Source organism: Podarcis tiliguerta (genome assembly GCF_965153285.1).
Source record: "Podarcis tiliguerta genome assembly, chromosome: 2".
NCBI lineage: Eukaryota > Metazoa > Chordata > Lepidosauria > Squamata > Lacertidae > Podarcis > Podarcis tiliguerta.
Genome location: NC_139535.1, coordinates 81,164,187 through 81,189,558, shown reverse-complemented (window position 1 = coordinate 81,189,558; position 25,372 = coordinate 81,164,187). Strand labels below are relative to the sequence as shown.

Here is a 25,372-nt window from a genome sequence, read left to right as displayed (position 1 = left end):
GGGCCTCGAAAACCTCCCTGCCTCAAGTCTGCTGTACCTTGCCCGGCACCTGGCATAGTATGCCTGGAAACCGTTGACAAAGCCTCTTTCTTCACCACCAGGTCTTGCTTGGGGCTAAGTGTCATTCGGGGTGAGTCCTAGCACCTATTTTTTGCAAGGCTAGGACTCACTCTTGGAGGATGAGAAGCAAATCACAGAGGGTTCCTGGGCATGGACAAAGTGTCCTGTCCCCCCAATATGAAGAGCTGAACCACAAATACTTTGTGATTAGAAAGTTGAAGGGGTTTCCCCCCCCCCCCTGAGATGGGCTTTTAGGAAGGTTTGGGTTCCAATATATATATATATATCGGGGCATGTGCGCACATGCACACAAACAGACTGAGTACGGCTTGTACCTGACTCACTTGTTTTGAGCACTTAGAGGAACCTGTTCATGGTCTCAGCCTGCCTCCTTCATGTACTCTAGCCATGATAACCTGCCACACCCATGCTGAGGCCTGCCCAGGCTTGCCACTGCTGTGACCAGACCCTCTTATCCACAAGTGTCTGCCCTTTGGAGTCCTCCTAGGTACTCCACACGCAAACTCAGATGCTCATGTTCTCCTTTTCTATGCCATTTCTAGTCATGATAGGTGCCCCCCACCCGCACTACCTGCACTCCCTTCCTCCACTGAGAAGCTGGTCGCTTGTTGGTACAAATGGCAAAGAAAATAGACAGATGCATCTGAACTGGAAGCCTGGGGAAGCAGAGGGTAGCAACTGGGCTGGAAAGAAGCGGAGACAGAAGGCAGTGACGCAAGTGGGTGACAGGTCTTCCCAAAATTCTCAGAACACTGCATGACCATCTTGAGTTCAGTGATGACTGTGTGCTATAAAACAAGGACTCCATCATTTTTGACCAGCTTCTGCTCACTTTTAACCACCGAAGGAAAAGAATTATGGGTCGGTTGGTTTACAGCTAGGAATTCAGGAGGTCAGATTGATGGGAGAGGCTGTCAATGATCTCAAGAGCCTGGAAGGAGCCGAAAGGGAAGGGTGCCCCCTGAGGCTGGTCAGCAGATGCAGCTCATGCTATAGCAGCAGGGTGTGGAGGGAGAGGATGTGGGTTTGCAGAGGACAAAAGCTGGCACTAGTGGCCATTATGGAACACCTGCCGTAAGGAAGGGCAGCAAGGTAAAGCTGGACACCTGTACTGTGTGTATTCTCCTGTGCTAGTCTACGTCCTCTTCTGTGAAGCTTTGAATCTAGAATCTGGCAGAGGGCTGGGATTCCAGAGAATCAGCTTTCAGTTAAAACAAAAAAAAGTTTCTAGCCTTCATGATTGCGAAGGAAGAAAAGGAATGCCTGCTAAAAGCTCAGGGAAACAGGAGAGTTTGGATGGCATTTCTGAATGGCCACAGCTCCCTGAAGCCCCTGCCTGAAGCCCTCTGCCATGCGCCTGCATTGCCCACTCCATGCGCTCCTGCTTCTTCCCTGCCACAAGAGGGTGAAAGGTGTGTTGTTGTTTTTTGCAGTAATCCAAGCATTGCAATCAAAATAAACAAGTATGCAAATAAAGTATCTATGTAAACTTTATTGATATACACAATATATCACAAATGTAGAATAAGAATAAACTTGGTTCAGGATTTGTATTTTTAGAGTCAAATGATGTACAGTAAAATGTCTTAAATCACTCCAGTGTATACCAGGTGAATGGTCTGCCAGGGAACCCAGTTCAAGCCCAATAGCTTATATGCTGACATACAACACCTCCACTATCTCAGCAGTAAGCACCTGCCAGCTTAGCTATGCAAAACACACCAAAATAAAAACTTAGCATGATGTTTCTAGATACAGCCTAAAGGTTACCAAACCCAATTTCTTGCACTAATTTTCTAAGAAATAGCGTGATTTTTTTCTTTCCACCTTGGGATCCTACTTAGTGGTAACAAGTACATCTTTGAATGCTCAGGCTGGACCTTCCTTGCGCCACTGAGCCATCACAACCATTTGTTATTAATTTAGGGTTAGAGAACAAGACTTTGATACATGTTTGACTCCAACATTTTTCTCCTTACAATTTGTGTGTCATGCAGAGAGAAAAACAAAAAGAAAGACACACACTTGTGCCCATAGCATATGAGAAATAAACATTAGCTAGATGAACTTGGTTGGGGTCAGTGTTCTCAAACCCTGGGAAGAGCAAGGGAGGGCTCACTCACACCCATCTGAAGGAGCAGTGGGGCTTTCCAGGTCCCAGAGCATATGTCATTTAATTTTTAATTTGTATACCGCCTTCCCATCTTGCTGTGGTTTCCAACCCACAGAAATTACAACACAATTTTCTTATATATTTATGTGCCAAAAGGGAATATTGTAGATGTTTTCTTTTGACTATATGTTAGGATATTTATTTTCTTGTTTTTATTATGCATTTTGTGTTTTTTTATATTTGAATTACAACAACCTCAGATATGCAGATGACACAACCTTGATGGCAGAAAGTGAGGAGGAATTAAAGAACCTTTTAATGAGGGTGAAAGGGGAGAGCACAAAATATGGCCTGAAGCTCAACATAAAAAAAAAACCCAAGATCATGGCCACTGGTCTCATCACCTCCTGGCAAATAGAAGTGGAAGAAATGGAGGCAGTGAGAGATTTTACTTTCTTGGGCTCCATGGTCACTGCAGATGGTGACAGCAGCCACGAAATTAAAAGACGTCTGCTTCTTGAGAGAAAAGCAATGACAAACCTAGACAGCATCTTAAAAAGCAGAGACATCACCTTGCTGACAAAGGTCCATATAGTTAAAGCTATGGTTTTCCCATAGAAGTGAGAGCTGGACCATAAAGAAGGCTGATTGCAGAAGAATTGATGCTTTTGAATTATGGTGCTGGAGGAGACTCTTGAGAGTCCCAAAGACTGCAAGAAGATCAAACCTATCCATTCTTAAGGAAATCAGCCCTGAGTGCTCACTGGAAGGACAGATCCTGAAGCTTAGGCTCCAATACTTTGGCCACCTCATGAGAAGAGAAGACTCCCTGGAAAAGACCCTGATGTTGGGAAAGATTGAGGGCACAAGGAGAAGGGGACGACAGAGGACGAGATGGTTGGACAGTGTTCTCGAAGTTACCATCATGAGTTTGACCAAACTGTGGGAAGCAGTGGAAGACAGGAGTGCCTGGCGTGCTCTGGTCCATGGGGTCACGAAGAGTCGGACACGACAAAACAACAACAACAATATTTGAATTTTATGTTGTGAACCTCCCTGAAATCTATGGGTATAGGGTGGTATACAAATGTAATAATCATAATATAATTTAGCACGTGTAAGGGCAACATGCTTAGCATGCAAAATGTCCCCATTATCTCCTGGTACTCTGTAAGGCACTTCTACCTGATACCTAGGAAAGCTTCTGCATCAGGATAACAGACAATACTAAGGCCCTATCTGCACTATACATTCAAAGCAGTATCATACCACTTTAAATAGTCATGTCTTCCCCCAAAGAATATTGGCTTTGTAATGGGTACTGAGAGTTGTCAGGAGACCCCGCCCTCTATTCCCCTCACAGTTCCCAGAGTTCCCTGGGAAGAGGTATTGGCTGCTAAACCACTCTGGAAATTGTAGCTCTGTTAGTCTCCTAACAACTCTCAGTACATACTATCATTCCTGGAATTCTTTGGGGAGAAACCATGATTGTTCAAAGTGATACAGAATCATAGAATTATCTAGTCCAACTCTGCAATGTGGGAATCTTTTGCCCAACGTGGGGCTCAAACCCCTGAGATTAAGAGACCCATGCTCTACTGACTGAGCTATCCTCAGGTGTGATACTGCTTTAACTGCATAGTGCAGATGGAGCCTGGGTTAGATGGACCAGTGGTCTGACTGGGTATAAGGCAGCTTTCCATGTTCCAAACATGTAAGGCAAAACAAAAGCCTGTTCAGCTGACAATGTTCATTCTTGTCTTGGGCCTGGAGGCAGGAAGATCAAAGCAAACTTAGGCTTGCATCTGGGCTTGCAGAGAAGAAAACTTGTGAAGCAACCAAACAAAAACAAAACAACCTTGCAAAACACAGAAGGTTGATTCAGGGATCCCCAGTGCCAGCGCATTAACATTTGATATCCAACCTTGCGGTGACTGTGGTGGGCCAGATTGTGAATGGTGGAATGCCTAAGGAATGTATGGAGTGGCACTGCCACCTTTTATAAACTTGCCCCTTTCCTGTGCCTTTAGCAGCAGCATGACATGCAGAACAACAAGCGTCAGAAAACTAACATCATGGAAATAAAGGGACAGGGAAAGTTTCACCTGCAGTTTCGAGTGTGCTCAGCAGCTATTAAAAGTACAGAAACAGCAGCACTGTAAAAAAAGGTGGCAACCTTTATCTGCAGGGCTATGATGGAAAAACTTGAACTTGACAACTGCCTACACATATTCAGGAAGGCTCACTTCCTAAGCTTGAGAACCACTTTCCTAATACTGTGATGTTATCCTGCAACTCTTCACTGCCAGCATCAGACTTAATTGGAAATACTTTTTGTTTCCAGTTTTGGCAACTTCTATGACCAGCAGTCTTTTCCAGGGTACTGAACATGACATTCTGCTTCCACATGGAAATGTGTAACACCCGAAAATCTAATTTGTCTTGCCTGTGATTATACCAGTTCTATGACTGATCAGTACCTGCAGGTCTCTCTTATTGTTTGACCTTTCAAACTGAATAGGTAATAGCAGGTAGCCAAACTATTTATTGTAGTCACTCTGGACACATGACCTTTCACTTTTTATACTTATGCTTGCCTACTCAGAAGGAAGTCCCACTGAGTACAATGGGACTTACTCCCAAGTAAGTGTGTTAGAAGATTGGAGCACTAGGGTCATTGATAGTGGGTTTGTGTGTACAAGAGAGAGAGAGAGAGAGAGCGCGCAAGCACAGTAATGGAAGATTGCACAAGAAGAAATTGCACAGTCTGTAGCACGGTCTGTTGTAGTGCATGCACCACTTCCCAGTTTGTGTGTGAGCTTGCACTATTTAAAGAGGAACAAGGGTTCCAATTATTGGTTTTGTCTGCACAGACTTCCCATGCCTCTTCCCCTATTGTTGAATTTTCACCTTTCTCTCTATTTTCTTTAGGGCCAATTCATACAATACAGTGGTACCTCGGGTTAAGTACTTAATTCATTCCGGAGGTCTGTTCTTAACCTGAAACTGTTCTTAACTTGAAGCACCACTTTAGCTAATGGGGTGCTGCTGTCACGCTGCCGGAGCACAATTTCTGTTTTCATCCTGAAGCAAAGTTCTTAACCCAAGGTAATATTTCTGGGTTAGCGGAGTCTGTAACCTGAAGCGTCTGTAACCTGAAGCGTATGTAACCTGAGGTATCCAGAAAATAAGTTTGCTACTTGTCTTCCACTGGAAGTCTCCTAGTGCTCTTTGTAATTAGTGAAGTGTGGAAACATAGTGCACCGCATGTGTCTTGCTTTCTAACATCAAAGGGTTTTGCTGCAAGGCACTTAGTAGAAAAATGGAAAACTCTTACCCCGATAAGGCTGAAAATCTGTACACACTTAACTGAAGTAAGCCCATTGAACTCAGTGAGGTTTACTTTTGAGTAGACATTACAGGACTGCACTGCAAGTGTGAAATGGCTCTCACTAATTTCTTTCAGCAGAAGTTAAAGCCTGCCTACACCATGATACCAGGGCCCAGCTTCTCGTTTTGAAGTTCCATCTGCCTTTTTCTGCCACACCACACTTGGGAGGGCCTGTGGCTGCCCAGGTGCACACCACTACTCATTCAGAAAATAAACATCTGAGGCAGAACTGTAGGGAATAGAAATTGCAAATGTATGAAATTTCTGTAAATTGCTTAGTATAGAGACATTGCAAGGAAAAATGGAGTTGACTAATGATGCATTCTTTTACATGTCAACTCAGAAGTCAGTCCTTAGTGGTGGGCATACTAAGACTACAACCTTGCTGTTGGTCAGGATGCACTTTAAGGCCACCCCTTTTATTTTATCCAAGGCCTATGACGCCAGCCAATTCAATCTGTATAATTTTGCAATCTCCATTTGGATTATTGATCTCAGCATTTCAAATTCTCAGCTTTATGACATCAGCAAATTCCACCAACACATTCCTGATTCTATTGCCAAGGTTGCTAGCAAATATGGGATGAAATTTGTGTCCCATGAGACAAGGAACCACAGTAATTATCTCTTTCTGCTCCTAGCCTAACTTTTGTCACTTCTACAGATGATCTGGTAGCAAACAACTTGTTAAACAAAAACAGCAACTGAGTTTTAAAGTATTTTCTGTCATTGATCAGTGATGGCCTGTTTGACAAAAACATAAACAGTTAGCTTCTAACTTAAATTTTGATGTGTTGTTCCTCCTGATTTTCGCCCATTCAAAGGGCCCCTAATTAAAGCAGCACATGCTCTTTCTACTCTTCTTATAATTCATTAGTGGAAAAATACAGGTGCCATTGTGTGTGAGGGGGGTGGGGCAGGGGCAGAGAATCAGGGACCTGCACAGAGGCACACACACAGAGCAAAGTCAGGAGCTGAATTGCTCACGAATACAAACCTGTGAGAAGTGATTTCACACAGTGGCAACATGTGACTTGCATTCCCTTACTAAGAAGGTACCCTTCTCGCACGGCTTCTTGGCTTTGAGAACTGGCTCCTGTGACCAAGTCTCTGCACTTTCTACAATCCCACATGGTATTAATTCATGGTGCAGTGAACACTGTAATTCTTTGCCAAAATCCTTCCCCCCGCCCCACTGCATGTTCGCCATATTTTTGTTTTAAATGGGTTGTTAGCCACCTCAAACTGAGATGGGTGGGATAAAAACCACTTAAAGGAACAGATGCATTTTACTGCACTGTTACCAACAACCTTCCAAGCTAAAGGATCTAGGTGTAGGGATGCAGTGAAGCAGCTGCCCAGTTACTACAGCATGAGTCCCAAGTTAGCCTGGATGTAAACAGTATGTAGCAAGTGGGACCCTACAACAAAATGTTGCAGGGTACCCTCTGTGTGCGTGTGTGGTCACCCCGCCCCCAAAATAGATGGGCAGTGCCATTCAAATGGTGTGTGTATGGTGCGTCTTGTAATCAATTATGCAATTCAAGTTGGCACTCCTGCTGCCTACCCTGATCCTTTTGAGTGGCAAAAACAGGGACTGAATCTGGGGCCTTTTGCTTATGCTCTACCATGAAGCTAGGGCCCTCTCCATTTTGTTGGTGCTAAAATGTACATCCTAACTAGCAGTTACAGGGTAGAAGCAGAGCAGAAGCAATATCCACTCAGCCTCAGTTTTGAAAATGAGGATAAAAACAATGCTGCCATTTTGTATTGCGGGGCAAGGATTTCTGATTCCCAGTTCTTTAACAACAAAATGGCTATCTCACACCGCAGCAGATACAGTGGTACCTCAGGTTAAGTACTTAATTCATTCCAGAGGTCCGTTCTTAACCTGAAACTGTTCTTAACCTGAAGAACCACTTTAGCTAATGGGGCCTCCTGCTGCTGCCACGCCACCGGAGCCCGATTTCTGTTCTTATCCTGAAGCAAAGTTCTTAACCCGAGGTACTATTCTGGGTTAGCAGAGTCTGTAACCTGAAGCGTATGTAACCTGAAGCGTATGTAACCCGAGGTACCCGAGGTACCACTGTAATTAAGAAATTGGGGGAGGGGGGTGTCCAATTAGGAGTGGACTTTTGTGTGGAAGGGCAGTTAGCTTAGTTTATGTCTAAGTACTCAGAGCAAATTCCTGGTTTCAGAATTATTTAATTCTAAATGTGTGTCTTTTCTATCTAGGTCTGGTTGGTGGATCTTGGGATCCGATATGCCTGAAGTCTGCTAGGCTGTTGTAAGGGATGGGAGAAAGGGAGAAGTAATGGTGCCTGGATTGTAATGCAGGGCTTGGGGAGGGCTAGGGCCTAGTTTCAGGGTCTAGCTGTGGGTCAAGAGTCCCAGCAATGAGGGAGGATGTGTGATCTGCTGCTTCTCATCCCCTCTGAGAGAGTCTTGGCAAAGGATGAGTGGGAACCCTGTGTGCAGAGTGGCAGCCTGAACATTCCTCAAAGTCCCTGGCCCCAGATCTCTGCTCATTCCTATGGAAGGCAGCCAGGCAGCCAGATGTGAGTTAGTTGCCTGTAGCAGGGAATGGGCCTGGCTCGCTCAGACTGGTTCCACCGCTTCTCAGACTTGAGCACCAAACACTTACTCCCATCCTTAGCCCACTGGCACAGAGGATTTCAGCAGACAGACATGACAGGTGGAAGTGAGACAATTACTAAAGCTGAAAGCTTTCAAACTCTGCAAGCAGAAGCAAAATGCCCTACTTTTATTAAGAGCATCCAATGTGTTGTGCGAGATTTTAAGTTACACAAAAATTGAACAAAGCAAACATCCTGTGCCTGAGGAAGTGTGCTACAAAACTCAAAAGCTCATACCGCACACGTTGTGAATCTTGGTTGGTTCTAACCGTAGTACTATGGTCATTTTATAGACCTGCCCCTTGGATTTTTCGGACCCTTATTCACAGCTAAGTCTTCATAAGGTGTAGAAGTATGTTTTAGCTGTCCATGCGTTAATGTACATGAGCCATTTGGAACACCTGAATTGCTATACAGTGGTACCTTGGGTTACAGATGCTTCAGGCTACAGACGCTTCAGGTTACAGACTCCGCTAACCCAGAAATAGTACCTCGGGTTAAGAACTTTGCTTCAGGATGAGAACAGAAATTGTGCTCCGACGGCACAGCGGCAGCGGGACGCCCCATTAGCTAAAATGGTGCTTCAGGTTAAGAACAGTTTCAGGTTAAGAACAGATTTCCAGAACAAATTAAGTTCTTAACCCGAGGTACCACTGTACTGTACTACTAATTGCTTGATGATGATGATGATTTATGCTACGGCTATGGGTAGGTCCTGTAGACCTTAGGCCAGCAACCAATACTTCAAGAGCAGGAAGCTGATGATAGAAACTGAGTTTGCCCATGGCTAAGGAGGGGAGACTTCTCCTCTGATGTGTGGCTGCTTTGTCATCATGGCACTCAGAAGTCTCTGTCTGGATGTGCTGGTCTTCTTGCTGCTGTGAAGCAAGGCAGGGACATTATTTGCATGGCTAGAGTATGGAAGAGAAAAGCCAAAGAAGCTGACTAATTCATGTGAGGTCACACAGTGTGTTGGTGGTAGAGCAGGGAGCCAAGCCCTCCTTTGAAAAAACTGATTCATCTAACATAATCAAACTGAGCATAAAGGAGACTGAAAGGGACCAAATGTGCTCTGTTATCCTGTCCCACTGGAGACCAGGGCTGCCTACACACCAGACAATTAAAGCACATGGCTTCCCCTGAAAAATCCTGGTAACTGTAGTTTACCACTCAATTCTCAGCACCCTTAATGAACTACAGTTCCCAGGATTCTTTGGGTTTTACATGTATGATGTGTACACAGCCCAGGATTATGTTCCACTCTACCCTTTGTTGGATGAATGTTAGTCTCTTGATAGAAGGTTCTGTATTCTGATTATCTTCCAAGTCATTGGTTTATCCAGTCCTTTTAATGGTCTTGTGTTATCCCTTTGATCCACATACTGTGGCAATGAGTTCCAGTGATCATTTGCATAAAAACAGCATGGTAAACCATTCTCTTTTTTGATAGCTATTACTTGAACTGAACAGGCAATCCACATACCCATTGATCAAGCTAGAACCATTATAATAGTCTTACCCCCCCAGGATTTCATGTCAGTTTACTGTATATCCCATCAAAAGGCTGCACACATTTTGAACAACAGCAGCAGCAGCATCATAATGCCAGAGTTCTCGGGCCCAGTTTGAAGATTCAGCTTAGGAAAATGCTGTGATGCAGCACAATCTCTACACAAATCTGGAACCCACTAGGACAGTGGTTCCTAATTAAGGGTATGGGGACCCCTGGGGGTCCACAGAATGCACCCAAGTGGCCCACAGCCCCTTATGTTGCCTCTCCCCCAACTAATTTTTTGTCATTTTTGCATGATAATACCACAAATTTTATGGTGTGTGTTTTTTAGTGTACCTAAAATCGTTTGCTTGTTAGGGGCTGCCCCACATTTTGTTCAAAAATTGCTTTGCAGAGGTAACTACCAGAGAGTTATCAAAATTTTCACAAATGGGTGGGGGGTCCTCAGTAATTAGCAAATTGGGAACCACTGCATTAGGATGTTAAATGCTCTTTTCCCTCTGCCCCCACCCTCGCTCCTTAGTCGTCAAATATCTGCGTAGCAAACAGCAAGCTCTTTGCCCATTTCGAGAATCCAGAAATAAGAAATTTCTGGAAAGGCGTTCAGCCTTTCCTTTGTGCCTCCCCTCCGCCCTAGCCCAGCGACACGGCCCGGCTCCTGGGTTTGTGCCACTGGAAACAAGCAGACGTTGCTCTGGGCTGCTGCTGCTGCTGCCTCCACCCCTCATCGTGGGGGAAGGATGGAAACTTTCCCCTCCTTGGGGAATTGGGACGTTCAAGAAAACAGCAACTTTTTTGGTCACGTTTGGAGAGAGTTCGCGGGAGAGTTCGTGTGTGGGAAAATGCGAGGAGGCCTGGTGCCTAACCCGAGCCAAGCCTTCCACGGCAGTTTCCCCCTCCTCTCTTCCCCCTCGCCTGCAGCCCCCCCACCTCCGAAATCCTAAAAATAATCCGCCTCGCTGGGCCGAAACCCAGCAAAGCCTACATTGGCCTCGACTGCCAAAGGAGCAACCCACAAGCCTCCCCGCCCCACCGCTTCCCCAGAGGCGCCCAGATGTGCGCCTAAGGGGAGGGGGCAACTTCGGGAGAGACCCATCCCGCCAAAGTCGACCCCACCGAGGAGAGCGCGCATCTCCCCGCCTGCGGGATCCTGCGCGGCGCCACGCCGCCCTCTCTCTCTCTCTCTCTCTCCTTCTCCTTTCCCTCTCCCTGCGCCCCATCCTCGCCCGGGCTGGAGGGGCCGGTGGGGGGTGGCGAGTAGGGGGGTGGCGAGAGAGAAGGAGGGAGCGTGGGAGCCGAGCCGAGCCAGGCCAGGCGGGCTGGGTGCGGACCCCGCCCCCGGGCAGCGGGGTCGCCCCGCCCCGCTCGCACTCCGAGAAGTTTCCCAGGGTCCGGGAGCGAGGAGGAGGCGCCGCCGCCGCCGCGCTTTCGGTGTCCTGGTGTCTGGCTGGAGCCTCGGCGCGGCCCCTTCCATGGATCTATAGGGCGGCAACAGGACTTTAGGGGGGAATGGGCTTGGCGTCCCGGCGCGGGGGCCCGTGGCGGGCATGGCTGGGCTGCAGCCTTTTGGGCATCGCTCTGCTGGCGCGCCTGACCCGGGGAGCAGGTAAGGAGGACCTCGGGGGTGTCTTGAGGGGGGGGGCACAGTGCGCTCGCCCCTCCGGCTTCGTTAAGCCTAGCACGGGTGGGAAGAAAGCCCTCCCCGCTTCGGCCGGGCTCGATCATGGCCTCTTCGTTTCCTCTTTTCAAACTTTTCAAGCAACTTCGCCGGAGCCTCTCGGAGTCCCCTTGGCGCTCCTCGGTGCCTTGAGCCGCCATCTCCCTCCCTCCCTCCAGTCCGGGCAGCGGGTGGTGGTGGGACCCTGAAGTTATTTTCCTTGTTCCCGGCTAGATCCCCGTCCTTTTCTCTCTCTCTTCCGCACCCCCCCCCCTCCACGCCAGAAGAAGGGGAGGGAAGGGGAAAGGGTTACGGAACGGGCCACAAAGAAAATAAATGATCGTTGTTTAATTACCGATTGTGTGAAGGGGAGGGAGCGATTAGGCTGGATTGGCGGGCGGGCGGGGGGTGCTAATTCGCCGGCACTGATTTGAGCTGCGGGGAAACAATCTTGCACTTTTTATTTACTTGAAGTAAACTTTCTCGGCAGCCAGTTTAAGCTTCCCAACCCGGAGTGGCTGGAAAAACCGGAGCGTGGATTTCGGATCTGGCTTCTCTCGGTCTCCGCTGTAGCCGTCGCTCTCTGTTTCTCTTTCTCGGCTCCTTGCAAAGCAAATCTTGCTCGGGCAGGCTGGCCGGGGAGAAGCTTTCAATTTTCTATGGTATCCCATTGAGGTTTTATTGAACCGGGTATGCTGTGGAGTTTGGTTTTGCCAAAGCCTGGAGTTTGTGCAAGAGCGTAAAGGAGGAAATAAATGTTTGGTTTAACACGCCTGTTGTGCAGACATGCAAATGCATTTGGTAAATGGCATGGATTGAGAATTTAGTGCACTTGATTGTGCAACTGGTGTATGTGAGTTTGTCTGTGAATGCGCGCATGATCATATGTTTAAAAACGCATAAAATGCATTGCATGTGCAAGGCATACTCCTCCTCTCTCATGGAATATATGCAAGAGGTACATACATGAACTTATATTTGTGTCGCAAGCTTGTGTGCTGGTTTGTGTGTGTGTGAAATGATTTGCTGGTAAGTGGGGTGGTTGTGGGTTAAGGGGTGACGCCCACGCCTCCCTTTTTCTCCTTTGGGATTGCCATGAAATGGCCTCCTTGGAAGGCTTTACACCCACACTGACATTGAATTTGATAGAGCTTTTGTTGCTGCGCATTGTGTGTACAGGATAGCAAAGGGAAGGGTGTTGATGATCTGGGCAGATGTAGTAGCAGCTGTCGCCCCCTCGCGCGCCCTCCCCTTTCACATTCTGCTGGATGCACAAACTTTTATTGTTGCTGCAAGCTATTCCCAAGAAGCTGCCCAAGTGCCTCTCGAGCCAATCCTGCTTGCGCACTGTGTGTTCTATAGCCCTGGCATGGCACTGTTGTTTCCGACCCAAAGGAGCTAAGTCTGTGGCTGGCTTCGAAGTTGCAGATCCCTGACTGTGAAACTGGGAACGCGTCTTGGAGCCATGCTAGGGAGTGCACAGCTCAGCAACTGGGCCAGCCAGTTCCCATGCTTCTGGGGAGTTGCAGTGGCTCAGTCTGCTTTGAAATTCTCTCTCCCCACCCCCACCCCCCACCAAGCCGGCTTTCCCCCCATTTGTGCGCTTGGGAATATACTGTGATGCAAACGGGAGATAAGATGATTTAATTGGGTGTCGTGCAGCGACTTGCTTGCCCTATGAAACGTGCAGCAGTATGCCAGGGATGAGATAATTGCAGCGAAAGGTAAATAGAACGTGGGGCTATTATTCAGCCTGGGTTTCACTCTCCCATGAAGCCACCTGACTGGTTTGGGGAAGCCGGCCTTGCTTATTAGAACGCTCCCGGCCAGCTGGTGCTCCAGTGCGTGGGAATGTGTGGCTCGTCCAACGCAGGAGGCCGGGGATGCTGTGGATTGTGGGTGCCCGGGAATATGAATCCCCTCCTCCCCTCCCCGCCAGCTTGCTGCTTGGCTGGACATAGACAGGGCATTGTTCTTGGTTGAGCAACTCCACCGCAGTGCTGCCGAAGCCCTGGCGGTCTTGCGCCAGACAAGGGCTCCGAGCTGCTGCTTTGAGCCACACGGGAACATTTCTAATGGCTCTAGAGAATTCAAAATGGTGCGAAAGGCACTGGGACCCCTGTCCTTAAGCTTCCCCAGAACAGCATCTGAAGGGCCTCAAAGAGTAGGAGGTTCAGGGTGAGGGGCCAACTCTGGTTGAGTCTTCTGAGTTTGAATTGGCAGAGTGCTGTCTTTTTTCTTCCTTTCTTTTTAGGTGTGGGCTGTATCAGATGAGGGTCATGCAAGGGTTGGGACTCCTGCCTAGTAGGATGGGCCCTGTGTGTGAGAGAGAAAGCAGGCCGCTTTCTACCAAAGTATGCATATGAACCTTAGGGCTAGACACTTAGGCCTCGTCCACGGCAGTGTCTGCAAGCCAGACATTTTGTCTCTTCCAAAGCTGTTCCTTCTTTTCTGCTTGGCTGCGCTGATAACAATGTGATGATCTGCAGGAAAGTGCCTCACTTGATGAAGCCCTCATCCAAGGGCTGCTTCACATGATTGGGCACACATGAGGTTTTTCCACCCTGATTTGGCCTTGGCTTCCCAGAAAATGTATGCAACATGCCATGACATGAAAGATCTGCATGCGTGATCATCGTACATGTGTTTCGTCTTTGTTCTTTATGCATCTGAATTTTGTAACATATGCAGCGTTCTTAACTGGCATAGCCTTTCCCTTCCAAAACGGGTGCAATCCATTGCCTAAAACTGAACATTAATAAATTTCAAATGGAAATTTGTGGTTTGATTTGGCAGGAGCAGGGACTCAAATGTGAGCATTTAAATACGTGCTAAGCTTTGCCAAAAACACAAGCGCCAAGTTATGCCGTTAATTAATGTGCTTCAATACAAAATTGAACCTGGAGATTGGTGGAATTGATTATTTGAATCCAGTTTGCACATGCTCCTATCCCATCCTCTGGAACTGGGAAGGAAATCTTCCCTGCCTACACAGTTTTCCAGATCTGATAGTAACACAGCTTTGTCATTAATGGCACCTTCTGTGTGTATCTGAAATCTTTCCTCTCCTTTTTTTTAAGCTTGTGGGGATGGCGAGACTGCAAAAGTTCAAATCTGGGTGTGTGTGTTTTTGTCAATTCTAGAAAGAATAAATGTAATCATCCAGAGGCCTTTCCCTTGGGGCTTTTAGTTGGTGTTTTCCATTTTGCAACAGGTTTCCTTGCCTTCGGTTGTGTCTGTGTAAGGGAGTATCCTAAGTCTTGATGGTACCGAGCCCATGTCTGACTACGCAGTATCTAATCCTGCTGCCTTTCTTTGTGTTTCTTGTGTGGACACAGTGAGGAATCTCTCCCCTCACCCTCCCGCCCCCTTTGTAGATTCTGTGAGCTGAAGCTGTCTGTGCACAGAGTTGTTGAGACACAGCAGCTGCCTCCCTGCTGCAGCCCCTCCAGATGCAATAGCAGGGCCAGCCGGCTGGCCATTCAACTCCCTGCCCCTTTATTCTGCCCACATTGCTAGCCAGCTAACAAAGGCAGCTGGAGAGAGCCTGGGAGCCCCTCCACACAGCCTTGCAGCACTCAGTCACTTTTGGGGGGCCAGATTCCTCGCTAACAGGTAGCCACACTTCCTTTTTATTAGCCTCAGCGGAATGTTGCGTGGGTTGAAAGCAGCATCCGAGTCCCATTATATGCATGGATCCTGGTTCACCACTCTTCTGTGCAGAATGTATTCAAAAGCACAGGTAACCAGTCTAAGCAAATCAGGATTGGGTTGCCTGTTGTGGACCTCCCTGATGCTTGCTTAACCACACCTGCATTCAGTTTGGGTTGATAAAAGTCAGAATGGATAGGAAATAAGTGCAAATGTTGATCACATGGTTTGGACTGAGAGCAATGGTAAACTCTTACCCTTTTCATTGTTTTGGAGAACCTGGAGGAGGATGGTGAGGGAGAGGGACATATTGTTGCTCCTGCCATTTGGACGTGGCTGTGACTCAACCTTCCCCTTTTAAAAACCAGAATTGTGCTTAGGCTATGCGGTGGTAACTTTTTTGCAGCAAAGGGCCCAATTCCTCTCATTTCTGTTCTCTGCTGTCCCCAGGTACATAGAAGAGCCGTAGCGCAGTGGTATAGCATCTGCTTTACATGCAGAAGGTCCCTGGTTCAATCCCCAGCATGTCTAGGTAGGGCTGGAAATGCCATCCATGGTGAGCCTCTGCCAGCCAGCATAGACAGTACTGAGCTAGATGGGCAGCTTCCTATGGTCCAGCCTAGCAGTCAGGCTTAGTATATTTTGTCCAAGCAGAAGGCTTGGTATTTGGTGCAGAACTCTGCCTCCTGTGAATCTTGGTGCTCATTCTTTAAAGCAAGCTCCTAGCTTCTATGTCTGCTGCAGTGATGAGTAGGGCTCAGCAACGCCTGGGAACATTTCAGTAACCCGGGAGAGGCTGAGCAGGGCTTCCATTGCTCAGGAAATAGGACTTTGGTGCCCCGCATAGTTGTTTCTCCCTCCCTGTGACTAAGAATAAATTATGCAAGATAGGCAACTCACGCAAATTTTCTCCTTTTGCATAATTTATCCCGGTCATGATTTTCAGCTTTTCTTGGCTCAGAATTTTGTATACCTTGGCACAGAATTTTCTTTCTTTCTTTTTTTGTTAGTAACGAGACCTGTTTATATGTGCCTGCCAATAGGGGCCTGGAATCAGTCAACCACACCCTACATGGTAACCAAGATATGTGGGTGGTACCCAAGGCATGGGCTGTCAGCATGCTAAAAGAAGATGGGGAATTGCAGGAGGTTTTTCTCTGGGACTCTTTCTTTGTCTCTGTTGCTTTGTAGGTTTTGATTCCTTTGAAAAAGGCAAGCAGTGCTTGTAACATGCATGCTTATTGCTGTGAGGTAGGAGTAGTTTTCAAACTTTCAGAATTTAGCACAGACTTTCTCCATTTACTTATATCCTGAGGATATGGAACGCCTGAACACTATATAAAGCATAGTGTGCATGTTCTCTTCATGTGGGGGCATTGGCTAAGTCTGTTAAGCCTTTACCATCAACCTACATCAATAAAGAATATACCTCAGAGTGCACTAAGTACTCACAGTGGCCAAGAAGTTTGGTGGATAGCAGTGGGCAAGGTGTCAAAGCTTCTCTGCCATTTTGGATCACTGAGAAACCCCAAGAGTTCCCCAGGTTTGAGTTTTCTGAGCTAGCCATTCACATTGGCACTGACTCCTAGAATGAGGAGCAACTGTGGTACAGTCGGGGTTCTAACTTCCATGGAAGCCCAGGAGGTCTGCGTGCATAGACTTTCCTGCCATAGAGACACCCATGTTCAATGTTTGGCATCAAGGGGTAGGGAGCAGTGGGTCCACACTCTCCCCTCCTTTAATCACATGGAGATCGTTCAAGCAGTTAATGTGAGAAGCGGGATTGGATCTCCCATGCAACGCTCCCTTTGGTGGCTTGAAATGGGTTCTTTGAATAGCTATCCATGTCAAACAGAGGTCGTAGCAAGGCAAAATTTTCTTCCTAAAGGAAGTGTTAGAAATGCTTCAAACTCCAAGAATGAATTTGCAGGCAGACTTCCAAGTTGGAGCCTCTTTGAGTGGTGATATTTTGCTCCAGAAGAAGATGTATATAATGCCCTATGTGTTGACAGAACGTTTGGCTGAATCGCTAGAGTCTGGTCCTCCCTGACTTCACCCGTATCTAGAGCTTGGAACAGAACTCGGGAATCCTGACTTCCAGGCCCTTTGCTCACACTCAGGAAGGGCCAAGGAGAGAGGTGCAAGCCAGATTCAGCTGTCAGCTTCAGCTGATCTGAGGACCCTTTATCAAATTTTAATTGAGACGTGGTAGGCAACTGTGCTCGCACTTCTGAAAGGAAAATGAAGCAATGGAATTCCATGTGTATTTAATACGGTAATACATCTTCTTGGATTGATAGTTGGAAAATTTTATACTGCTTTTCCTTTTCCCTGAAGAAAATTTTACGTTGTTTTAAGTTCATTAGTAACTGAATAGATCCTAATTGCAAATAACTATCAGGCAAACTTGGCAATTTCAAAGTTTTTAGCTTTGCTTACTAAATACAAGTGAAATAAACGTGTCAAAGTAGATCACTTATAGGGCAGGGATGGTGAGCCTGTGGCTCTCTAGATGTTGTTGGACACCAAGTCCCATGAGCCAGCATAGTCATGACCTGGGATGATAGATGTTTCAGACCAGCAGCGTTTGGACGGCCATTCCTGCTCTAGGGCATCAGAAAGTTTTCTGATGCAAATTATTGTATCCAAATGACACTAATTTGGAAAATTGTCCTATTAATAATTTCCCAGGAAACATACCTCACTGCTGGGAAGAATTAGTGCCAAGGTGCCTCTTCCAGGGATATTTCTCCCACAGCATCCTTTCCTCCCATTGGTGACCTCATACTATTGAAATACATGTGCTCCATCTCTGTGTTCCTCATACTGCAAACTTTATTACAGAGCCTGACTATCCTTAAGTCAGATTCTTTCAGCCCCAACTAGTGTCAACATATCTGACCTGGTTTTAAGCCAAAGGCCTCCTGGGAAATATAGGTTTTAAAAGTGGGAATTTCCATTGGAGGAAGGGATGTTTTGCACCCTTGGACTGCCAAGTCCTGGGAGGATATATTTCTTAAGACATTTCAAGGGCATCCTGTTCTTTGAAGGGATGAACTTGGCAAGCTTGATGTCAAGGTCATAGTAGAATAAACTATGATGTGTTGTCAGGGGTAGGCCAGAATTCAAAAGACCTGCTATGTAATTGATAAAGTATTATGGTTTTGATTGTATAATATGGCGTAGCTACTGTGGTGGGATAAAAACCCTAATCTACCTCCCTTATCAGGGACATGATACTGGTCTTCATGGTATAATTTGAGTCTTTTGCGGGGAGTGGGGAATCTTGCCATACAACTGTCACCTCATTCTTGCCTCTGTCTTGAAGAAACAACTTACGATGGTCTTGCAGAATGAGAGGTCAGTAGGTAAACTGTTACAGCTCTTTGGGTTGGTTACATTTGCAAGTTGAACATCACGGGGATTTCCTGAACGCTTCCTGCCTGTCTTGCAGTGAACACTGTATTGTCCATCTGAAAGTACAGTAGTACCTTGAAAGTCGAATGGAATCTGTTCCGGAAGTCCGTCCAACTTCCAAAATGTTCGGAAACCAAGGCATGGCTTCCGATTGCCTCAGGAAGCTCCTGCAACCAATCGGAAGCTGCGTCGGACGTTCGGGTTCCAAAGAACGTTCGCAAACCGGAACACTCACTTCTGGGTTTGTGGCGTTCAGGAGCTAAAATGTTTGACTCGCAAGGCATTTGGGATCCAAGGTACGATTGTACATGGAATACAGAATGGACAGAACCCAAGGAGTTCCAGTTGGCTAATCTTCATGTGTCTTCCAAGGCATGTGAGTCTCCCTCAGGCATTTGCTGTGTGCACTTATGGTGGAGATCTAGGAACAATGTCTGCCCTGCAAAGCACAAAATGTTCCCCAAATAAAGTGTGGTGGCTTGACACTTGTGCAAAAAGGGGTTTATGAGCTGTGAGTCAATAGTGCATTCATTCCCAAGATGCTGGGCTCCTGTGAAATGCCCAAAGATCAAGCTCCATGCTAATAACTTTGCTGCACAATCTGCATGCACAGGGAACTACAGAGGCCTATGTTTTTAAACAGGAAGGTCCAGAGTAGACAATTGTGAAAGAACAACAGATCTTGCAGTCGTCAAGGGTTACTGCTTTCTTGCTTTACAAAGATTAAATATGGGTACTAGCCCTGGCAATCAGATCATGGTTAGCATGCTATACTAGTTATGATGAAACCATCATTGCAAATATACAGGAAATCTAGGCATGCGGTGCAATGAAAAATCGGTGGTTTCAGAGTGTAGCTAATGCTGCTTTTCTTGATTAACAAATTGTATCTGGAGAGAAATGATGCTGTTGTTGAGGAAACAGAGGTCACTGAGACAGAGAGGCATTTACTTCTCCAAATTCTTTTAAAAGTGTCTTAAATGCTTGAAACTTTAAGGGTGTCTTTACAAGATAAATTATCTGGGGTTTTTCTTTCTTTCTTACAAGACATGTTTGATTAAAAACCCACTATTGCACCATGGGCCAACATGTCACTAAAGATTCAGTGAGACCAGATAATCAGGCCTCAAATATTTATTTTATTTATTTTATTAAATTTATATCCTGCCCTTTCTCCCAAAGGAGCCCAGAGTGGCAAACATAGCACCTGACATCTTGGGTGAGGTGTGCTGTCCTTCATAAGATTTATTATGGACACAGCTGTGTGAGTTTGGGAAAGAAAAAATATTGCTAGCTATCATAGTCCAAATTCTGTGCTGAATCTTGCAAGCTGCATAAATTATATAAATCAAGCAAGTTTGTTTAGTTTGCCTGACTTTTGTGTTAGCTTGTAGAGAAGGGCAAGGAACTAATGCAAGGCACTGAAGCCTTATCCCCTTACTGCTGGAAAACCTAGGCCCCCCACTGCCCTCCTCCTGGGCATAATACGTGGTGTTTAAAAAATGATTCTTGGTTGGTGGTTTTCTACAAACAAGACTGAATTCTTAACTTGTTTGATTGTTTACATAGACTCGTTGATTGACAGAGCCCTAAATATTGGCCTGAGATGACCCTTGGGCACATAACCCTTACAATCTCTCTCGCTCTCTCTCTCGCTCTCGCTCTCTCAATATTGCTTGCATGTTTAGTGCTGCCTGTCATTTAAGGAAGGGATGGTTGGGGTGGAGGTGAGAAGCCAGGACTCCTGGCATCTGGCTGAGCCCTGCAAAGAGCATGCGGATTAAGCAGTCAAAGCAGTGGGAGCCAGAGCACCTCAATTGTAGTCTTTGGCTTTTCACTGCCTTGAAGGGTGACCTCTGCCACTTCTTATTCCCAGTGGTTCTTTAAAGAGCATGAAACCTATTTGCCTTCTAACTTGTTTCTGGACGGTTTGATGCAAAGCTAGAGCCTTGGAGAGCTAATTTCCTGGGCTTTGGGGGAGGCTAATGTTGATTTGAGCAAAGAAAGTTCTTTGGGTTGCTTGTGTTCCATCTCTTTGGAAGGTGGAAAATCAAGGCTGTTGTGAGTTCATCTTCTGCCTTGCCGTGTTTTGGGAGGGTGTGGCCAACAGGACTAAGAATATTTTCTCTTTACCACTGTGGGCCATGTTGCGATTCCATCCCATCCCATGTTATATATGAGAGGGAAGAGTGATCACTGATTCCCTTTGTTTGCCACACATTTTAGGCAGTCTGGTTTCAGACTGGCTTGCCTCTGTGTAGGTTTAGGTCTGGCCTTTCCTTTGGAGATAAGGTTCCATGCAAGAGCTGAGAATTGTGTTTATGGCTGCAAGGCCCTCTACATTTGGGTGCCCATGTCTGAAAAGCGTACACGTGTTGGAATGTTGGTTGTAGAGTTGGAGGTGTGGGGAGGGCATTCCACTGGCTCAAACTTGGCTGTGTGCTCTGGAAAGGACGAAAGGGTAGGAAATTGTGGGTTTGTGTTGTGTCAGGAATGCTTCCCACTGAGATACTTGGCTATGCATGTTATACTTCCTGTGAGATTGTGTACATATTCACGTATGCAGTGTTACATGTGCTTAAGCTGGTTTGAAAGCATTCAGGCACAGGGTGTGTTCATGCTGTCTTTGTGAGCTCCTGGCATTGTGTTCATGTGTATGTATCTGTACACACATGCAACTGTGCTGGGAATACTTTTCAGTACTGTGCTTGCTAGCTGTGTTTGAGATGGTTGCCCCATATTGTTCACTTGTAAGAGTGTGTGTATGTGTAAAAGAAACTCGCTGACTACATATCTGTTTAGGTTCCGGTGAGCAGAGTGTCTGCCCCTATTTGTATGCAGCCTTTGCTAGTTACACGTTGTTCAAGTTGTGGGGAGGGTGAAATCCATAGTGGCGTAGGTTCATGTTGGGTGCGGGGGAATTTAATATGGCCTGCATACAGGGCGGTTGCTGAGAGCACATTTTGCTGCAGTGCTGCTGCTGGCTCTGCATGCCGACAGAGTGAGGGGCGGCAGTGGAGGGGGGAGAGGCATTGTCTGGGACTGATCTGTGTGCTGGGCACGCACTCTGTTACAAGTGGGTCTCTAGGAAATGGCTGAGAGTGAGTGTATTGCCTGGGCCCCAGCTCCTTCCATCTTCTCTCTGCTCTCGAGAGGGGAGGGGTCTCAGCCAGCATCCCTTTGCTGCTCGGCTGCATCTCCCTCCTTCAGTAGGCCCAGGGCACTTGTAGTGTCTCTTGAGCCTGAAAAGGGGTTCCTTTGGGAATGGATGTGTCTCTAATTTTGTTCCTTTCAGAGGGCACTCAAACACCCCTCTCAGGGCTGGCAGAGATGGGTGCCTGTGGTTCTTTCCCCTAGCCTGGGCCCCATCAGGGGACGTGCTTTGCTTGGCTTAGCTTGGGCATTTACGAAATGGCTCCTCCTACCCACTCACGATGGCACATAGGAGGGAGAGGAAGACGGCAGGCTCCCCATTTTTCTGTGCCAGTTTTGCAAGGCCCTTGTCCTTCCACTTTGAGTTTTGCAGGTTTTTCTTAAAAATACTAGCCTCCCCATACACAGGGCTCTCTATACAGATCTGTGGAGGCTGAATCTCACTTTCAGCTGGCTCTCTCGGTGGCAGTTGTCAGAGGTCACCAAGTACTTGTGGAATCTCCATAACTCCAATGACTTGCCATGATCTGAGACTGCTGGGTTGTTTAGTGATTCTAGTTGGTTAGCTGCAGTCCTCAGATGATCTCTGTCTTCTCTAGAATGCCCAGTCCCCCAGAAACTGCTGTCTTTCCCTTCCTGGTTGCTTGGGGATTCCAGATGGATCCCTGTGCTAGCCCCTCTCTTTGCTAGATTGTGGGAAACCAAAGTAAGGGAGAAATCTCTGAAGAGGAGCCGTTTTTTCTTGCCGTTCTGCAGAATGTCTCTTTTCCCTATGACTTTTGATGGTATTCTTCATACTTTTTGACCTTTGCCAGTGAAGCCGGTCTCTAGTTACTGGGCAGTGTAGAGGCTGAGGTTGCACTAACTGAGCCAGCTAAACCTACTTGTGGCTTGTAAGAAATTCTGTCTACTCCCTTCGTTTGAAGCATTTCTGCCTTATTCCTGTTTTGTGTTGTCTGACGTGACCCCTTGAAGATGCATCTGCAGACCTTCAATTATTATTTCCATTTCTCTGTGTGTTCAGAAGCCTAAAAATATATGAATTGTTCCATGGATGATAATTTTAGCAATAAAAACCTCCTGTTGTGGGACTGTGGGCAATGCTTGGGATGGGAAGAATCTGCTCTCAGTTGCCATTATCATCTTGTTTAAGTGAAAAGGTTTTCTGTGAAGGAGAGAGAGAGAGAAGGGCCACAGCCCAGTGGCAAAGTTCTGCTTACAAACAGTCCCAGGCTCAATTCTAATATTTCCACACAAGGGCTGAGATTGATTCTTGTCTGAACCCCTAGAGAGATGCTGCCAGTTGTGTAGACCAGGGGTGCAGTGTTTAAAATAAGCCAGGCGCCAGGCACGTTTTGCTACTGACACAGGTCCACTTGCAAGAGCGTGGAGATTTCTGGGCACCAGGTTGGCAATCACAGTTGAAAAATCTCTGCCTTACTCTGTAGTTAGTACCATTTCCCTTTCCACTGTGTATGTTTATTCTTGCATACTGGGACAAGTGAATTGTTGTAAGAGCAAGCTACAGTCAAGCAATGCAGTTGAGATAATAGAATCATAGAACTGTGGCATTGGAAGGGATTCTGGGGGTCATTTAGTCTAATCCCCTGGCAAATAGACATTCTGTTGTGGCGACCACAACCTAGATTCAAGATGTCATTTGGTGCCTAGTTTATATACCTGAGTTTCTAACAGTGCGCAAGTGGCCCTCTAGATGTTGCTGGGCTCCAACTCCCATACTTCCTGACTGCTGGCCATTGTGGCTGCATCATGGGAGTTGGGTGTCCAACAATATTAGCCTGTCCTTCCTGGTGTGGACAGTAATGAGCCATATGAACCAATAGTCTGACTTGATATGTCAGCTTTGTATGAGCAAAACACTGCTGTAGGTGTGCAATGGAGACTGTAAAAGGAAAAGACACAAGTTCAGTCCATATCCTTTATCCTGGGGCAAGAGCTAAGCATGACTATAAAACATAAGAGGTGCTTTTTGAGCTCATGGCATGATGGTAATGGTTGTTTCCTTGTTGTTGTGTTCCTTGCACCAGGTTGAGTGTACATGGGGGCTTTTGTTGAGCTGTTGTGACCAGTAACTTTTGCTAGATCTGTTTTTCACAGCCTGGGCATTGCTTTGTTGTTCCTACAGCTGTGCAATGGCATGCTCTAACCAAGCTCTTTCTCTTTCCCTACAGCCATACAGTGCTTGGATGGCGACAAGCCCTGCGAGAATGGTGGGAGCTGTGTTGTTTACTCCAACGGGATAGCTGCCTGCATGTAAGTGACACCCTTACACAACTTTGCCCATGGGTTCAACAACAGCCAGTGCGTCAAACCATCTTGGGGGTTTGTAGGGTTGGGCCACTGCCTTCAAAGGGCAGACGAGTAGTGTAATTTGGGAGCTGTAAAGTTGTCATTGTGAAAAATTGCTGCTTGGCTTGAAGTGGGAGAGCAGCGAGCTCTGTTGACAGGATGCAGTATAGTTTAGGAAATATGGGGCCTGGAAATGCTTCAAAAGTCACAACATGACATGCATCCTTCTCCGTGGCTTTGCATTAGGCCTGTAGGAACTAATGACTGGTGCAGATTGGCTTCCACTGCATACTTTGACTATTCTTCAGCTGGGATTCTGTTTGCCATGGGACACTGGAATAATTTGGTCTCAACGTCCATTTAGAGACATCCACTTGACGGAGTGGATAGCATATTGGAATTAATTTAAGGAAACCTGAGTTTGAATTCCTACTAGCCAGCGAAGCACTAAAGACAGGAGATCTTGGGCCAATTCTTATTTATCTACCTAAACTACCTCATGGGTGTGTGTTTTGTTTTGTTAAGATAAAATATGATAACCCGCCCCCGCCCGCCCCCAGTGTAAGGCACCCTAAGTTCCTGGGAAGAAGAGTGGAATAAAAATGTGGTAAACAAACATCTTACAAGGAGGAAAAAAGAGAGAAGAAGAACAGGTTTTCTGGTTACCACAACAATTATATTAATATGAATCTACAAAGGAGCTAAGGGCCCAAACAGATGATATGAAGAAGATCTGGATCTGAATTGAGCAGCCTCAATGGGTGTGTGTATTTAGGGCAGTGTTAGGAAACCTCTGACCCGCCAAATGTTGTCATTGGACTCCAGGTCCCATCAGTCCCCAGCAGTGTGGCTGGTGGCCAGGGATGATGGGAGTTGTGGTCAAACAACTTCTGCAGGGCCACAGGTTCCCTGCCCTGGTCTAGGATTTAACACTTCCCCTCCATTTCTGAATCTCAATTCCTGTTCATGTAGTTGCTATTAATCCCACAGCAGAAAACATACACATGATGGTGGGATGGCTCAAGGTGTTAAAGGAAGACCCCTTTGATCAAATTTGGAACACCTCACACAACTGTTTTTAGGTTGAAATCAGAATTTATGAATCCTTGATCACAAATCTTCCACTGTCTCATTTCTTTTGACCCTAAAATATGATAATTTATCATGGAAAAGGAGGACAATATCCCAGATAAAGGGAGGATAGATTATATTATTGGCCTTAGGAATTATGAATATAATCACATGGGCTCTTATAAAGGAAGAAAGGTATAAAGTGAACAAATTTGAACAGGAATGGGAACTCTTTAAGAAGTTTTGGAATGCTAAACAAAGTATGGTATGCGGTAATCCTTTCTATTGGAATTTAAGACAATACTTCAGATATGCGACTCTCAAGCATTTTTTTATTTAAAAAATTATAGTTGTAATTTCTTTGTTTTAATACGTAATC

General features: G+C 46.3%; 1 protein-coding gene and 1 long non-coding RNA gene across 7 annotated transcripts in view; both read left to right on the top strand.

Moving 5' to 3' along the window:
• The first annotated feature begins 1,540 nt into the window (after positions 1-1,540).
• LOC310672495 lies at positions 1,541-6,363 on the top strand. Its single transcript, XR_014508628.1, has 2 exons — positions 1,541-5,147; positions 5,379-6,363. It is a non-coding gene; the product is annotated as an uncharacterized lncRNA (long non-coding RNA).
• Positions 6,364-11,009: 4,646 nt separating this feature from the next.
• The window catches only part of NOTCH3 (notch receptor 3), a 56,293-nt gene continuing 41,930 nt past the window's right edge, over positions 11,010-25,372 (top strand). For 4 of the 6 annotated variants that reach the window (XR_014508589.1, XR_014508590.1, XM_083429637.1 and 1 more), the window contains exons 1-2: positions 11,080-11,340; positions 23,805-23,886. Coding sequence is in view for 4 of the 6 variants with exons in the window: in XM_083429637.1 (XP_083285763.1) it covers positions 11,244-11,340; positions 23,805-23,886 (179 nt within the window). In the remaining 2 variants the exon portion in view is untranslated. Of the gene's footprint in view, positions 11,341-23,804; positions 23,887-25,372 lie in introns of all 6 variants that reach the window. The other 2 variants (XM_083429639.1, XM_083429636.1) reach the window with 2 other exon arrangements.